This window comes from Athalia rosae, chromosome 1 (assembly GCF_917208135.1).
Source record: "Athalia rosae chromosome 1, iyAthRosa1.1, whole genome shotgun sequence".
Taxonomy (NCBI): Eukaryota; Metazoa; Arthropoda; class Insecta; order Hymenoptera; family Athaliidae; genus Athalia; species Athalia rosae.
The window spans coordinates 8895559-8914550 of NC_064026.1; the positions used below are offsets into that span (position 1 = coordinate 8895559).

Below are 18992 nucleotides of genomic sequence, written 5' to 3' on the forward strand. Positions count from 1 at the left end.
TTTCCGCGCATCATCGTCGTCCACAGAAATTCCGAAGAAGGAAAAACTCGACTTATCTAATCGAAATCAGTTTCGAAATTATTCCGTCACCTCGATAAAAATTGCGATTGATTTTCGGCTTATCGCGCGCCCCTTCGCCGTCTCGATTATACCAAAATAAATGTTTCGATGCTGCTGCTATTTCCCGGTTCTGCGACCGAAACCTATCGAAGGTGAATTATCAAGGCGATAAGAAGCCCCTATCTTCTGATAGATCCTCCTACGCCTGAATTAATCGATCGACGAAGCGGCCACGATGCTTAACCTCACGTACCCGATGTAAAAACAATAAATATAATAATGAGAGACATTTAAATACCATTCTTAGGGATAACCGTGACCGATTCCGAAATATACCAACCCACCTATACAGAAGTCATTTTGTATTTTCACGCGCACGAACAAACGATCGGTCAATACGTGTGCAAGAAAATCGTTCGTCTCTCGGAACGGAGTGTACTAAATTTCCAAAGGTATACACAGTCAAAAACGCACGAATCAAATCGGATTGCAGAACCAATCAGCGTTTATAAATAGCACGTTGCGTCACCGACCAACTACAATATTGGTGTGTAGTAATCGTAATTCACGCCTTTCCCGGGTCGCTTAACCTTTCGTTCATCACGTATTATTATTTTCTCCATTCCTTTTCGGTATACTTATAAAATGTAAACTCAAAAGTTTATACTTTCTTTCCACACCGTCGAAAAATTTTTTTTTATACCCTGCGCGTCTATTTCGGTCATCGAATCGGATGATCAGTCGACTCGACCAAAAATATAGAATTACCGAACGCTCGTATGCATCGAGGATTCCAAGTTTCGCTGTGAAACTGACGAGCGCAACGACCAAACGACCATCTGTTTCCCTACCTTCTATCTACTCCACCTGATCAGGGCTCTAGCTCGGATCGTCCCTATGGGTAAAAAACGACCGGCTCGTTCCACGCACGGCTTTTCCACACCCGGCCGATATTTTAACTTATCGATTGCGAAATGGCGCCGCTGTGAATTCGAACACATGTTCACGTTATTACGAACCAACGATCATCGTAACGCCTGAAGAGATCCGATGATATTTTACGCATCGTAACGTACGTAGACACGGTGAAACGTTATATTTTCCAACGCAGCGCTGCATCGGCCGAATTTCTCGGTTATGACTCCGGCAGTCCAATATAAATATTTGCATTCTCTCCAACGATATTTCGGCGGTGAATAAATAAATACATCTAGCAAAGGAAGGACCGGTACACCGTGCGAGTTATTTCAAATGTTTACATTCGGGAATGCATCTGGGTGCGCTGGATGCACGCAGCGATCGTTGCATTATTTCTGTAGCATATGCAGTCGACCAACGTCCCTCGACGTAAAGGCCGACTCGCAGCCTGCGGGAACCCAGCTGCTCCAGCTACGGCAACTGCGAGCGCAGCTTCGTGGTTTGGTGGTTCCATCCTGGGCCCAGTTGAAAGAACCCACCGTCTCGAAAGAGCACCGCACGGTTAAATTCAACCGGGTTCTTACCGTTGTGACAGTTCAACTCCCGTTGAAACGGATTGTAAAAATAACATCATACCGAACTGCGCGATGACAAAGACGAGAAACGTCGTTTGTTCTCGCGACGGACAAACGAGAAATTTCACAAATGCGATTGACATTTCGCACGTCAAATCTTAATTTGGAGACGAAACAACCGCGAACCACTTAAAGGTGACGTGGGACGTTGAAGAGTCGAAGCGGGGCAACTTTTTCGGATCTAAATAGATAGGACGGTTTCTAAGCGAAAGAAAAAACACCTGCTGCCCGTAGGTCTGACCACGGTCATCGCGAACGCCAGTGTCTGGGAGGCGTTTTCGAACGGTGGCATGTGCAGCTGATATTCTTGGATAAGCTTGGGTCAACAGCAAATGCAGGCGGGTGTCGTTCTCGTTTTGCATAGTCAGAATAGCATTACTATAACTATTTCGGGAGTCCGCTGGACTCGGTCGCTAATAGCGCGCGGTGGCCGCGGAGAAGGCGAGTATAAAGATGCGAGAAGAGGAGAGACGGCGTCGCGTCGCGTCGACTTCCTTCGACACCAGACGCCCCGACCCCGCTGCATACGCGGTTTCAACGAGTATAATATAAAGAAAAATTCACCGGCGACCGAGCGTCATCGGAGATCACGCGGAGATGCGGAAGACTTGCTCTACGTTTCTTCAAATTCTAAAATTAGAACGGAGTTTCCTCGAACGAAATCTACTCGCTCGTGTGACTCAACTCCGACGTGTGAGCTGCTTAACCAGAAAATATACACCATACGCGCGTTTGTCCCACGATTTTTTCATTCGACCGAAATCGTTTCGATGACGAAGACGCCTTCGGAACGCCGAACAGTTGTCGACGCTGCCGCTGTTCTAATTCGAACAGTTGAACTCGGACAATTTCAACGGATCCCTCTAATTGACCCCGACGCAATATTTCTGCCATGAGAATAATCGCCTCGTCGTTCGTCCTTTCCGAGCACGTGTCACATCGGCGAACACGTGCAATTGTACAAATACCACACCTCTCACCTTCTTTTTTTTTCAATTCTAATTAACGTAGTACAAGTAATTGACGAAACCAATAAGTTTCCACTCAAGTATCGACAGACACAAGGTAAAGTTAGACGAGTAAAATATCACCGGTAAGTTTCTTACCAATGAAAATGCAACGTCTGCTCAGGTAGATCGTGGGATCCCAAGGACGAGTCTGGGTCCCCTGCAAGGACCAAGTCCGGTGATACGTCGGTTAAGTTCCAGGACTGTTAGCGGGCAGGAGGTAGTTTTCTCGGGTCGGCTGAACGCTTGCCAAGAGTTTGCGTTGTCGACGCGGTTGCGACGAATTGAGTTTTGGGTCTCTTCTTTCAAGCCGGCAATGGCACAGACGACGATACAGTAGCAGCTATGGATGCAGCTGGTCCGGGGATCGGGTTCTGTTAACCGATGCACCTTGTCGTATTTTAGAATCGGCGAAGAAGAAGGAGCACTTTCACTATCTCCGTTTATCGTTTCGTGTCGCACGTGGCGTATGAATATCGACGATATGCTTATTGCGAATATAATATAAGGGTGAAAATATCTGTGTCTTAGTCGCGCGTGGATTTGAATTTGAATTTGAAAAGAAGAAAAAATAAGGAAGATACATGTACTCGTTTCCAGTATTATTATTCACTATAACTAATTACGAAATCGGCGCGCAGGCACAAATTCTTTTTTCTTTTATACATGGGGGATGGAGGATCCTTCGAAGGATCGCGCGACCGTCGAATTTATAGTCGGTCGAAGTATTTCGATTTTTCGTTTATCGGGTTCCGTCGCGGACGATGGGGGATTCGTGTGCAGTCTTCTTGCTACGAGGTCCGCCGAACAACGGACTCCAACCGGCTGAAGAGACCCGTGCGGCACTCCGCGCTCCGAAGTCTCGATATACCGGGAGAACAACTTCGGCGTCGTCCCGAACATTGCTTCGGCTAAGTTCGACTTATTATACGGGGAGACCCGTAAATTTCCCTTCGTCGCGACGCGAACCAACGAGCGTAATAACATTACAGAGCGTCGCGACGCCGAAGTACGAGTACTTCACCGGTATCCCTCGTACTCGAGTTACCTTCCTATCTACGAGTAGCCTCGCACCCGCGTTCCTTCGTCAAAATTCGAGTTTTTTGGATTTTCATTTCTAGTTCAATTTTTTCAGACGATTCGCGACTCGAATCGAATCGGAGTAACGATCGTATCGGCGATGGAAAACGCCGACGTTTACTCCTAATATCGCATTGTATCGCGTAATGGGGTATCGCGAGCCACCTTCCGAAGCCAAGCGTATCATCTAATTACATGGTATACACGCGGAAAGAGCGATGCATGCATGCCTCCTCATACCCGGTAATTTTACCTTTCAGAAATCTGGTTTCGAGCGAGATGGCGATCTAATGCTGCCTCTTCTGCTTCGCAAGATTATCACCGCATAATACAATTGAGGAATATTCAACGTTGTACGCCGACCGTTTCATGAAATAAAGAGGATCCCTTTTCACCGCAATCGGAATTATTCTGGAGATAATGCAACGCGAGTGTATAATACGATATTCTTTCGCATGACGACGTATAACGATTTCCTGCGTCTAATGTAAAATAAATTGTACGCCTGGTACAACGTTTTCCAAGAGTTATTAATTCGGTTTCATCGATCATACGGGAGAAGAATAGATTAGAAAGCCGGTAGCAATCGGCTACCGATTGTAGGCGGATGCTGCGTACTTGACGAAGAACTCTACGGTAGTAATATTTACTGTACGCTGTTAGTCCCCCGCAGTGCCCTGAATGGCCAACGACTGCCGGTAGTTGCGAGAAACGAAAGCAACGGGCGACTTATCAGTTCACATTTATAATTGCCTATTGTACGTGCGCTTATCAACTCGACGTTCTTAAAACCGCGAGGTAGGGGCCGACGGTTGAAATACGAGCGAGAATAACGATGGAGATGAATCGAGGAAAGGCGATGATATTGTAGGAAAACTTGGCTACTTTTTCCGCATGGGTAAAGATTCGCTCAGGGCTGCGAAATTTTTCGCAAAATTCTACCTCGTCGCTCGACACACTTCGAGGTATAAAATTCAGAGCGGTTTTTGCCTATATTTATATAACGTCGGGAGGTTGTTTATTAAACTTTGATCGTGGAAAGTCGGAACATTAAATATTGGACTACCCGTGCATGCGGTAAATTGAATTTATTACCGAATGATGTTTGATTTACTTAGGAAAGTAGGTACAGTAAAGTGAAATAACCAGATACAACGGAGACGAGAATGACTTTTTATACGAGTCGAGTAGGTATCGTTGATTTATCGAGTTTCCGATATCAGGATAGGAAAAAATACTTATTTTCCGAAACGGTCGGCGATTTCGTTGTTCACCTTTGTATATGATCGCCGCGCGGACGTAATTCAGCGAAGATTGGACGACGGACGTACGTATATACCGGGCTGCAGGATATATCGGTGAATTTGCATTCTGCGGCTGCAGGTGTTGAGAATGGAAATTATACTACCGTTTGCCTTATGGCGAGCGGACCACACGCGAGGTTGGCATTTGTGCGACACGTGTCATTCGTCTAAAAGTTGGAGGTATAACGCGCACGTGGCTCTTGGCCATTAGCGGCAGGAGAGAAACGTGAGGTTAGCAATTAAAGATCTACAAAAAGGTCCTCGAGTCGTAGAGGACAAAAAAAAATAAACCTCGACTCGGTTTCATCGGTTTTTGCTTCCATGAGAAAGTAGAATCCCGACATTTTCCCCAATCCAGTATTTTTTTTTTTCGTCGCTGCTGATACTTCTTCGCGAGATAACGAAAATAAAATATGTATATCGGCAAACGCGGAGGTACGAAGGACTCCCGCAATGCAGTTAATCGCATGTGTGCTCCGAAAACGTGATAAATCCGTCTCACGTGCACGGACCAGTCTGAAGTTCACCGGCGCATGTAGAAAAGACAATTAGAGTATCTAGGCGGTACGTGGCTACGACGAACTAGGCGGACTATACCTATAGGTCCGTTCGTAGTTCGTATGTATAGCTAGAGACAGGGGTACATAATCGGTACCTTTGTTAACGAGAAAATCGTGTTTCTAGATGCAACGTGACCCGTCTCAAAGTATAAAAAGTGATTGTGACATATCGACCCAGGTACACGATCGGGTAACTTAAGTAGGACGAACGGGCGGATGGAACGAGGATCAGAGATGAAGTCGAACGGCGACTTTCGACGTTTCGACTCTTGCGGCAGCGGCAGCGGCAAGCGAAAGACGAGAGCACTCCTCCAACAACTGCTCACCGCCGCACCCGCCCATTCCGAACGATATTATCGCGTACCTACACCCGTATGCATGGAATTACTCGCATTTGTATAAGTGCGGGACAAATATGTACGATCCTCACCAAGGAGTTACAATTACCGCGTAAGTGTGGGTAATGATGAGCGGATCGACGAGCGAACGAGCCCCATTTCTTCTCCCCGTAGATCCGCGATCTTTCGATCGATTGATAAATCAAATTTAATCAAACATAATAACCTATGGGTAGAGGAGGAGATGACAGCTTCCGCCTGTACGAAACCCCCCCATGCGTCCGACCATTGTAGTAATAATTAACAATGGTAGGATTATCCGATTCGTGTATGACGTGCCCCACATTTCGGCCGTCTCAAATAAAGAGCAAACACACGCCCATTATTATCGCCGTCGTAACCAACACTCGTCTCTCACAAATGATCGACCGATTCACGAACTTGTCGCATATGCAGCGCAAAAATGTCAGTCGTCATTGAGAACAGCTGACGAAGTCGATATATACCCGATTTCCGAGCTGGTTTAATATGGCGGGAAAAAATTCACTAAGTTTTCTCTGCTCTAGACGTTATTCCGCGTCTCGAAAGAGGCGGTAACTCGAGTGAGTCTCAAGAATAATCGACGAGATAAGAGACGACCCGCGAACCATTCATGCAAAGGCCTCGGGATCCCGAGCTTTCGAACGTACTTATATACATCAAAGGGGACAGCACCGATGACGATAGACATTTTGCGATTCAACCTTCACCTTTGACGAGACGAGAGATGTTTCAATGGTGCAACGACTGCGTGGCCATCGGTAAGGAAAGTGACGTTCGGCAGCGTTTCTTCGAGGCGCAATCTTGTGCAAGTTGCTGCGCCACGAATCGGTTGATATAAGACTTTCGTGCGTCGCCTCGAAGAAATCTAATTGTTTTCGAGTGATACTAATTGGAAAATTATCCAATCAAGTAAAGGACCGCGTGCCTCTTATCGACCGGCTTAACTTTCTCAGCCGGGTTGCGTAGAAAATAAAATAGTTTTTCGCTTGATCAATTCTTTTTAATTGAATACAAACGGTTTGTCGAGCACGTCGCTCGGTGCCACTGAAAGCGGTAATAAAACTGCCGCTAAAAATCTAACTTCGGGACGAAAACGCCCGGAGAAGCGAGAAAAACCACCGTTAGAATCCAAACTCGGAAAGTTTGTATTGGTTCGCGTGCTCCGAACCAGTCTGTATCTCTTTTTGCTGTAATAGCTGGTCGTTAGAGCATCGGTTCGACTAATAACAATTACAATCTTCTCCTCCAGAGACCATACTTCAGGAATTGAGCGAGGCGATGAGAAGCTGAGTAAAATCTGAGAATGTAAACGACACCGCCTCACAGACGGGAGAAATTCTATCGAAGAAGTAGAGTGCGGGGCGCGTAATATTTCATCTTCTATATTTGAATTATTCCGAATCGTACGAAAAAACGTTATTTCACTTTATCGACCGAGATTTCACGACACGTTGTCGGGGTACGAAGTCGGTAAATTATGGAAAAACTCGCCTGATTTAATTTCCGTAAACCGTGGATAATTGAATTACTTCGAACGAGCCGTTCTCACCCGTGAATCGCACAATCCGTTATGGTTAACGTCGGCGCGAATCGACCTCTTGCTCAATCGGCGCTCTTCACGCCTTGGTTAAACCTCAGTCAAAGGGACGCGTGTCCGTCTCACCGAAGCTCGGTTAATAATGGTGTTTTGAAACGATCTACGTACGTACGTAAAACGGAGAGAGCGAGCGTAAAAGCCTTTCTCCCATCGAAATTCGACATTTTATACCTCTCGTACAATAGCCTATAGGTATTACGGAAATGTCACCGATCGAAGATCAACGGCGTTATACATCCGTAACGTTCAGCGTTCATTCCGCATATCATGTACACGCGTAAAAAGTAACGCAATAATTCGAGTGGAGTTGTAATCAACGGCTCCAGCGATCAATTACACGGTATAAACTGTTCGAATAAAATTGAGGCGTCGCTGTACACCCTTCCACCATGCGTTCAACACCTACTAAATTTCCCTGCACTATTGGAGTTTAACGAGGTCTTGTAATTCGCACCTAATAAACATCGGGAGACAATGAATCCGGCGTTGGTGCGGGTTGAAAAGTCGCGATAATAGGCCGTAACTTAGGCGAATACGTGTAATTTATATCGGTACATTTAATGGTCTCCATAACATACTATGGGGACCGAGAGAGGAGAAAGCAAAATATCACACTCGGACGAGCTGTGCGCACGAGGTGGTGGTATCGGACCTGAAAGAGGTACGTACGTGGGTCTCTATTAGCTGACTGTTATGGTGCAGCAGCTTTTAACTTGTAGCTTTCCGCCTGCGCTTGACGCGGAACAATCGATGACCCTTCCTAGCGACTCTGACCAGGAGAGTCACTTTGTCATAGAGTGTCACGACACCGTCGTCGCTCCGAGACGGAACATCCTTTCATCCGACTTCGAATATTGTGCAATTCAGTTCTAGAAAATTCATCGGGATGTGATGAACGAGGGTAAAATATGAGATGCTTTCTCTTCGCTCGCGGTACCAAGTAGGTACAGGGACATTAAACAAAGCGGCGCCTCGCGGAAATATCAACTTCCCTCCAAGGTGGATATTGTTCATACCGGATTTGGGACAGCGATTCTCTAATAACTCTCGATATATAATGATTAAGCTAGACTACGTACAACGTAGAGATCTGAAGATAGTATAATTTTCTCTCGGGTTGTTGGAAAACCAACACGGTAGCAACGTCGGCATTAATACATAGGTACACCGAATACCTACTGACATTGCACTAGAGTGAAAACGTGCATTCAAGTTACCAGAAGTTTTATCATATATCGCCATTGGTGCGTCTTGATTTTCCCAGCGAATAATCCCTCTCAGGCGTAAAGTTTGCTTCATTATGTGCTAGGGTGGGTTGAAAAAAATTTTTTACTTGATAATTTGAGGTAGCCCACTCGTTTTTTGAATAAATAATTAATCAAGTGGGGTACTTCCGGCAAAAAAAAATTTTACACCTCATGATTACTCGACCGATTGCACGAGTAGATGATTTTGGCTTCCAGATTTAGATTCCTGAGCTGATTATACGTGAGATCACTTTTGAAAAACCAAAAAAAAAAATCGGTTTTTGAGCCAAAACTAAAGTAGTTCAAAAATTGATTGTATTACAATTTTCTTACGTATTTTGACCTCAGGAATCCAAATCTAAAAGAAAAATTGACCTATCTCTAAAATTGACAAAGTTATCGCCAATTTTCAGCTTTTTGGGGTCAAAAATAAAAAATTGATTTTCCAGTCTTTCTTTATGTAATTTGAGCTCAGAAATCCGAATCCGGAAGAAAAATTGATCTATTTGCGAAATTGACCGAGTTATCCCCATTTTTTCGCATTTTTTACCATAAAAATGGTGATATCTCGAAGGGAAAAAATCGTAGCTCCATTTCGACAACGGATTCGTGTTCCTGAGGTCAAAATACATGAAAAAAGTGCCATACGATCAATTTTTAAAAATAAAAATTTTTGCCTAAAATTTGAGATTTTTCCAAGGGGTACCCCTTACGATTTTTTCAAATTTTGACCAAAAATTTTTATTTTAAAAAATTAATCGTATGGCACTTTTCTTATGAATTTTGACCTCAGGAACACGAATCCGTTGTCCGAATTGAGCTACGATTTTTTCCCTTCGAGATATCCTCAAATTTATGCGAAAAAATGCGAAAAAATGGAGATAACTCGGTCAATTTTATAGATAGTTCAATTTTCCTTCCGGATTTGGATTCCTGAGCTCAAGTTACATTAAGATGGAGTAAAAAATAGATTTTTTATTTTTGACCTCAAAAAGCTGAAAATTGGTAATAACTCGGTCAATCTTAAAGATAGATCAATTTTTCTTTCAGATATGAATTCATGGGATCAAAATACGTAAGAAAAGTGTCTTTCGATCGATTTTAAAAATACTTCAGTTTTGGCCCAAAAATCAACATCTTTTTTAATAGGGTTTATATGTTATTTTCATGTATTTTGATCGGAGGAATCCATCTATCAAATTAATCGAGTTATCGCCAATGTTTCGCATTTTGAAGTAGAAAAATTGAGATATCCCGATGGGAAAAATTGGTAGATTGATAAAAAAAAACTCTGATTATGCGTGTGAAATTACAAAGACCGACAGTTTTATTACATAGATATCAATCTACCTTATATAATGCAATACAACGCGATGCAAAGGAAGAAAAATTTATTTGGAATTTTTTTTTTTGATGTACACTCGGTGCCTCTGTTTCTGTACAAAAGGTCTGAAGCTTCAGTATGGCCTCATGGACAGAAATGAACTCGCTGGGTAAACCCTGAACCATTTAAATACTAAATTTTTATTTATTTACTTCCTTAATCGGTTACATAGAATTCGCAGAAATGCCGCAAAGGGATGCCGCCGAACAGGTGGATGAGAGGGGTGATTTATGAGGTGTGAACAAGATCTCAATCAGGTGATGACAGCTCGTCTGACACCTGCTAACAATAGGAGCAAGTACATAAACAAGGACTGTGATTTCACACCTCATCACCTATTAAAAAGCCATAAATTATGTTTAAATCCTGGCACGTGCCGTCGGTCAAGATGACCGAAGCACGTGTGAGAATAGGAAGTTCGCATTGGCTGGTGCCAACTTCGTTATGATTGGGTGAGCCGGAGCTGAGCACCGAACTCCGCGCGGACTGCATTTGCCCAATGATTTTTACATGTGGATTTTGGTGCGAGAAAGCTCAGCGTGGTGGGAGCGCAAGACGCGAGGCGATACGCCGCAAAGCGGTAGAAAGACGAACGAGATAGAGAGCGCTCGATTCCAGTCCGCTAAAATATGAAATCTCGGGCTACGTAACCCGCCATCACGTTTCCCGTCGTATCTTGAGAACGAGTGATCGGAATTTGATGATGCATTGAAATTTTGAATACGTGATTTCGTGACCATGGATTTTATTCATGAATAAGATTGGTAGCTGAATTTGATCTACGGATTCGTGTTCCTGAGACCGAAATGCGTTACAAGGTGTCATACGATCGATTTTTAAAATACTTCATTTTTGACTTGAAATCAATATTTTTCCAGTTTTTTTTTATCATATGGTATTTTTATATATTTTAATTTCAGAAATCCGGATTCACAAGTCAAATTGATCTATCTGCAAAAATGACCGAGTTATCCCCATTTTTTCGCATTTTTTATCATAAAAATGGAGATATCTCGAAGGGAAAAAATCGTAGCTCAATTTCGACAACGGATTCGTGTTCCTGAGGTCAAAATACATGAAAAAAGTGCCATACGATCAATTTTTAAAAATAAAAATTTTTGGTCAAAATTTGAGATTTTTCCAAGGGGTACCCCTTACGATTTTTTCTAATTTGGACCAAAAATTTTCATTTCTGAAAATTGATCGTATGGCACTTTTCTTATGTATTTTGACCTCAGGAACACGAATCCGTTGTCGAAATTGAGCTACAATTTTTTCCCTTCGAGATATCTTCATTTTTATGGTAAAAAATGCGAAAAAATGAGGATAACTCGGTCATTTTTGCAGATAGATCAATTTTTTTCCCGGATTCGAATTTCTGAGCTCAAATTACACAAAGAAAAACTCGAAGATCAATTTTTTATTTTTGACCCCAAAAAGCTGAAAATTGGCGATAACTTTGTCAATTTCAGAGATAGGTCAATTTTTCTTCTAGATTTGGATTCCTGAGGTCAAAATACGTGAGAAAAGTGTAATACAATCAATTTTTGAACTACTTCAGTTTCGGCCCAAAAATCGATTTTTTTTTTTTTGGTTTTTCAAGGGTGATCTCACGTATAATCAGCTTAGGAATCCAAATCTGAAAGCCAAAATCATCTACTCGTGCAATCGATCGAGTAATCATCAATTATTCGCTGTTGGGAGCAGAAAAATTAAGACATATCGATTGGTTTTAGTCGTAGACCCACTTTGATTCGTCGCAATCCATGCATAGGGTTGAAATATTCGAATTTCTCGGTCTACGAGGGAGCCCGAGCTTAGCTGGAGTCAGGTAGCCACGGGCGCGCGGTTTGTTGTGGGGCGTCACCTCTGCTCAGCCCCGAAGGTGACGTCTCACAACAAAGCGCTACGCTGCTGGCTACGCTGACTCCAGCAAAGCTCGGGCTCTCCGACTCAACTTCAATTTTAAGTCAAAAGAAGAGTATGTCATTGTTTGATTTTATACTTGAATTACAAAAATAATAGGAAAAAAATTCTGAACAGTGAACGAGGGAAAAACAATCACAAACGACAATTTTTAGATATTTTCTATGATTTTTGACCAAAAAAAAAAAAAATTTTTGCTGGAATTACCCCACTTGATTGATCATTCATTCAAAAAACGAGTGGGCTACCTCAATATAAGAAAAAAATTTTTTTTTTTCAACTCACCCTATTATGTGCTTTTGCCGTTCAACTTCGTACGACCGAGGCTACCAGGTACCCGCTCATAATAATGGCGAGTAAAGTCTGACCAACCGCAACGACGCGAAGCGAACAAACCGACGAAAAACGTACCGCATACAGCGGTGCGTCACAGTGTCGTCAAATTCTGAATGTGGTCAAGTTTTAACTACGCATATAATGGTGCGAGGAGAAACGAGGATCCGAATCCATGCAACCTAGAATAATCCAGCGTATTTCCATAGATTACTTTCCCAGATCAAGGTGCAGGTCTTCCGCGAAGCAATCCGTGACCGCCGACGTCTGCACCCTCGAAAAGGATGAGAAAAAAAAAAACATTCGTAGCATTTATGTAGCTACACGATGTCGAATTCGCATTCGGAGCACGTTTAAACGTCCGGCGGTCCGACTGACCACTTTGGTTGTTTTGTCGACCTACAAGGACGCCATAAAAGTCCAAACTATATAGAGGATCTTTTTAGGCATTCTCATCGAACGAACGCCGCGCGTTGTAATCGCTTTTACGGAAGTCCAGTTTCAGCAGGAGGGCTCCTCGCATCGGTGGTAAATCGATTGGCGGTCTTCTGGTAAAAAAGTATCGCGATCCTTACCGAAATCATTTTTCCAAAACTGCGTTCGCCGTTCGATTCCTCGATCGACTCATCTGCATCCTTGTTGTTTGGTTTTTTTTTTTGTTTCTTTGCATAGGAAACACCGGCGCATCGCGATGGGGAACTCGCGTGCAATAAATTCCCACGAAAGATTCAAAACGAGATACACCGTAGGTATGCACGTGAGTCCAATTCCTCGAGCGAAAGGGCCAAAAGTCGAACCGTTCCTCAGGGCCGGGTAAAGAAATGTTCAGTTATTATTTGGCATCCGAAGTTTTGGCGTAGCGCTCTTGTAGTTATACATGCCTCGTCATCTCACTCGTTCGACACGCACATCGATAGCGATATAAGCTAATGGAATGAAAATTATGAGTCTGATATACGCACAGGGGAACGCGGGGCAAAATGCCAGAGCTTTGTGGAACATTAAATACCACGAAACTTCTTTCTTTCGTTTGTATTTGAAGTGAATGAGAAAGTTTTTCGGTTACCATAAAAAAAAAGAAATGACCAATTATTGCATTGCGGTAGTTGGTAATAAAAATGATATCAACATTCATGAAAGTAATAACGAATTTTCAAAATCCAGAATGAATGTTGAAGTTCTTTATCCCGCCTCGCCCCGCCTTCCCCTATAAGTATAGACACGGGGACGGGAATATAATTCAGAATCATATAGGCCATCTTAATTACAACGTATGAAAGTATCGTGGCTCAGGAATCGTAATCTCTGTCAGCGTCTAATGACACGAAAATATATATAAGGTAAGGCGAGATGTACTCCGGTGATATAAGCACACGCCATATACTACAATATAAACAGTTAATGTTACGTACGACTATAGGGTATATATACCTATATATAAGCGGTGGAGTATCAAACGCTCCTTCCAGATTGGAATTGAAATTGGATATGAATGCGTGCTTCTCGCAGTTTCTCCGTTGCACGGGCTTGGCGTACATGCATTTGGTGAATAAAAATTACGTACGTACATCTCCGCCGTTCGATCCTGCCGATGGAGAGCGCGCGGTCGAAGCCGGGTGAAAATATTTGCTTCGCGGAGAGGAAAACTTAAAAGTGTCGAAATCAGAACCCTGGCGAGTACATTTTGCTACGAGAGGTGAGATCCACCGATTAATGGGTTTTCGCTGTACGGTATCAGTGTTTTTAAACTGATCGAATACTCGAGAGGGGCTTTCGTTCAAGGCTGAGAAACTGATACCAGATCAAGTTGACAAAAAGAATATCCTCCGTCAAGTACAATGACAATTTCGAGACTGTTGCTAACCGAATATTTGGTGTACAGAACGCATTACACGACAATTTGGAAGACTGCAATTTTCTTCTTCCTTCGCTCCGTACAAGCCAAGGATGAAAACTAGAGCCGTGACGATATCTATGGCCGTACTATATATCTCGGCGACTTTATTTGAACAAACTCCAAATTCGAAAACGATGATCAACATGACTAGCAAAAGTTGTGTATTTAAAACAACAATCCGATACACAAACAGCGTCGTCATAACTCAGATACTAATGACATTATCGACTGGTGAGTCGGCATAATATTTTTGTACTTAAATAGATAATTGTACCACGCACGATTAGTTTCTCTCCAACCATGGAGATGTTACCATCGTCGTGGCTCGCCAACGGCGTTTCTCTGATTCTTCTTCTTTTCGGTCTGTTTTACGTATATTCGAAGTTCAAACTGAGGTATTGGAAAAATCGGGGTGTTCCTTCGCTGCCTGCGAATTTTATTTTCGGAAACTTCAAAGATGCCGTGTTAGTGCGAGAATCACCGGGCAATGTCATGGCCACGTTGTACGAGCACTCTAAAAAATCGCAGTTCATCGGATTTTACGTATTTCACAAGCCGTGTCTGCTCGTCACACACCCCGATTTATTGAGACATATTTTGATAAAGGACTTCGACGTATTCCCCAATCGATTGTTCGGCACGGGTGCGACGAGAGATATTCCCGCCAGTAAGAATTTGTTCTCCCTGAATAATCCGGAATGGAAGTACGTGCGATCGAAGATATCGCCCGCCTTGACATCGGGAAAATTGAAAAAAATGGTACCTCTGATGATAGAATCGGCCCAAAGTATGCTCGATTATATCAATTCTTGCCCTACGGACGGAAATTCGTTCAAACATATGAAAATTCACGATACCGCTTCGAAATACGCGAACGAAATTATCTCCTCGCTGGCGTTCGGAATCAAGACGAACTCCTACGAAATTCCTGAAACCAAATTTCAGGCCATGAGTAAGTTCGACGGACCGAGGGTCTCGTGTCCGATGAAAATCGTACGCCACGAGAGACGTGATTTTATAAGCTTTTTATTATTGCAGGCCGTGAATTGTTCGCTATAACCCCACGTAGGGTATTCGATCTCTTCGTGATATTTTTCTTTCCCGAATGGTGCGACAAAACTAGAACGTCTATGTTCGGAAGTACCGAAAGCTTTTTCAGAGATGTCTTTTGGAATTCTCTCAACGTTCGAGAGCAATCGGGGCAAAAGCGTGGCGATTTAATCGACTCGCTGATACAATTGAGAAACGAGGAAAAAGATCCCAGATTCCGTGAGTTTTACGATAATCAATTACGACGCGTCGTTAAGATGACTGATTACGTAAAACTTGGAACATCTTACGCTACGCTGATTGCCTCTTTCCAGATTTCGACGGCGACCATCTCCTCGCGCATTCTGCGATCTTCTTTTTAGCCGGACAAGGAACGACCACGACAACACTTGCGTTCGCTCTGTGGCAATTGGCGTTAAACCCGGAAATTCAAGAGCGAGTGCGTCACGAGGTAAAAGAACAACTCGCGAATCACGGCCTCACGCTGGAAGCTTTCCAAGAGATGAAATATCTCAATCAAATCATATCTGAGACCCTGCGATTGTTCCCGCCAGCGCCAATTCTAGACAGACTCGCCATGAAAGACTACAAGGTATCGTACACATCGCGTTATTAAACACGTTCACGACCACGTTCGAATCTTTATTGAATATCAATCGTATCGGAGACTCCGATAAAACAATTAATATTCAAAACACATCGATAATGAACGTGATTTCACTTGATCCGTACAGATTCCCGGTAGCGATGTGGTAATTGAGAAGGGTACCGTAGTCTACGTTCCTCTGTGCGGACTACATTGGGATCCGGAATACTTTCCAGATCCTATGAAATTCGACCCCGACAGATTCAGTGACGAAAGAAAGTCGTCCATTTTACCCATGACGTACATGCCGTTCGGCGTGGGGCCCAGAAACTGCATCGGTAAAAATTCAATTATTTCGCATCTCACCGTTGTTAATCGATGACCGGCTGATACGCCTGTTGTAGTTCTCTTGCTGATAAATTACAATTTTCTTGCAGGTCAAAGACTTGGAATGATTCAAACCCTTATAGGATTGGCACTGATTTTATCGGAGTATGAGGTATCTTTAGACCCGGACAACAAGAATTCTGTGGATCCCAAGGCTCTGTTCCTGGCACCCCTCGACGATATTTATCTATACTTGAAGAAAGTTGAATAGATATCAGACGAAATAAGATGTAAGCGTTGGACGCATGTCGATTCCAGAAAGCAGAAGAGATTGATCAATGGATTTTTTCTAACAATAGATGTTGTTTTCTTTCACCTCAGGCATTGTACATTATTATATAACTTGATGAAAATTTTTACAACGAAGATATGGGAATGTAACGCGACTCGTTCGTCTGACAATAAAAGCGGACTAAAATCCGATGACCTCTAAATTACTAAAAGTCGGTTGTGAGCTCGAAAGGTCGTACACGGTGTGGGTGTGCCTGAAAAAAAATTGTGCGTCAGGTGATGTCCGTCGTAATTTGTACCTGGGCGAGGAGATACCGAAATGATAATGACGATGGTAAAGATTGATTGGTTCGAATGACGCACGCGAATAGAAATAGTGATGATGTGAACGGCTACTTTTCCATCGGCTGTTATTCGCGATAGGAGAGAGAAAGATGATTGGAGAAAGAGGGAGAAAGACGTTCTCAAACATTAAAATTCAAACATAAGGTTATCTCGAATACGGCGAATAAAAACCTGGGTATAACTCTCATAAAACCGTTTTACGGATCGCGTGTACGAGTGTTTATAATTCACTTTGCCTCGGGGGATTTGCTCGTAGTAAGACGGAATATATCTCGAACTTGTTAGATATCTTTCGACCGATATTTGATTACGGTACCACCTAATAACACAACGGACGTAGGGCACGCACACACGCGTAACATGTATCCGCAGGATCGGTCGGCGTGCGTACCGCGAGCTCTTCCACTCGAGCATCAAATCTTGCACAATCTCGGATAGTTTCGAACCATTGGCTGTATCACTCACATTCGAAGACATGTATAGAATGTATTCTATAATTTCATAGACTGAATTTTCAGCCCGATGATTTCGGTATTATTCATCGTTCGGTCCATTACATTTCGCTCCGTCGAAGAGACCCCGCTAGGTAGAGCGTACGAAATTGCTTTGAAATTCGAACAAATAATTGTACGTGCGATCGCTTACCAAAAGTTGCGGCGCACGACAAGAAACGTCGTAAATGCGATCAAGAGTACCGCAAAGGCTTACCTGAAACATAAAAGTAACATTTTCTATACGGTTATCGAAAAACAGATCGAACGTGCGTACGAGACGCGTGAGCAATAATTAGACGCGATTAAAATCGAATTTGAGTATGTCGCTTCCAGTCGGTGCGATCTCGTTATTTTTCGATCCAAATTGCAGCTGGATAACTTTCCCACAACAAGAGACCCAGTTAAACTATGTAGGCTGAAGAAATTCAGTTTACCATTTTTCTCGTCTCTCTATCGCGCGTGGTACAAATCCATCACTTTGCGGAGTATAATTTCCGTGACTAATTGTGAGTAAAGAATCGCCGTTGCCGCAACGAACACACCCCCAACCGAATGCACGTGATCGCGAGCTCGCCAACGACGAGTTAATCGTTATAATACAAAGGTAAAGAGCGCGTAAGCGTTTTAATTAGTAACAGATTCTCCGTCCGATGTGCGAACGAAGGTAGAGGGCAGAAATGAGCGTACAGCTGATAGACAAACTATCGGGATCGGCGAGTCAAACGTCGTAAAATCGAGTGAAACCGATTAAATCCCGTCTCCGGTTTTCTACAAAACCACAACATCTACCTACCGTAACCCGGTAAAAGTTGTAACCGGAGCATACGTTGACTTAATGAGCATCTTGCCTCGAATAATAGTAATTAATTCTCAGTTTCCACGGGTCTGCTCTCGCGGGGTGGAGCCAACGTCGACCCGAGCTAGCTGAGCTAATTTAATCGTTATGGGAACCACATCTATCCGCGCTGTACTGTGCCATGTGCACTATCACGTGTTTCCTACCGTACAACAACGTACGATACTTCGTGTTTGCATGCAACTGGTAGTTCGTTTTACACACGTCTTTATAAAACCGCATCTGCACACATTCGTACGAGCGTATGTACACGCGATCGAGAACCGCACCGAATGGAGTTGATATTTCTGTTCCATTATACAGGTGATCGGCATCAACATCGACCGCGCTTAAACTTCTACCGTAATACCAAGACTTTATACTGCACACCGAGTCAAGTCGAGTCAAAGCAGCCGCTATCTCGGATTCATTTAATTGATAATCGGGGAAGTTTGCGATTGCCTCCACTTCCCATATAATGTAACCGTTGCTTCTAATTATCCACACCTCGCTTCGCCGCTGATACTGCACTTAGGTATATCCCCTCGATCTATTCCGTTCTCGCTATCTTCAAAGACTCTCCCGGTTAACGTCCATCGTAACATTCCAAGGTGTGAATTACATCGGGGCTATTATGATATATGCCTACGGTTTCCTATTCCCCGTCGGTATCATGAAGTTACGCATTAGGCTCGTACGTACTAACCATCCTGAGTCTCAAGAGGTGTACGCCGGA

The 18992-nt window shown here is 43.3% G+C and overlaps 2 protein-coding genes across 4 annotated transcripts in view; one reads left to right on the forward strand and one right to left on the reverse strand.

The window, feature by feature from the left end:
* The window catches only part of LOC105686046, a 150188-nt gene that overhangs the window by 78658 nt on the left and 52538 nt on the right, over nt 1-18992 (reverse strand). The window lies entirely within an intron of this gene.
* LOC105686047 (cytochrome P450 6k1-like) lies at nt 14608-16774 on the forward strand. The gene is made up of 5 exons (XM_012400599.3): nt 14608-15280; nt 15367-15597; nt 15693-15970; nt 16113-16302; nt 16402-16774. The coding sequence occupies exons 1-5, from the start codon at nt 14629-14631 to the stop codon at nt 16560-16562; spliced, it is 1512 nt and encodes a 503-aa protein (XP_012256022.3). The 5' UTR covers nt 14608-14628; the 3' UTR covers nt 16563-16774.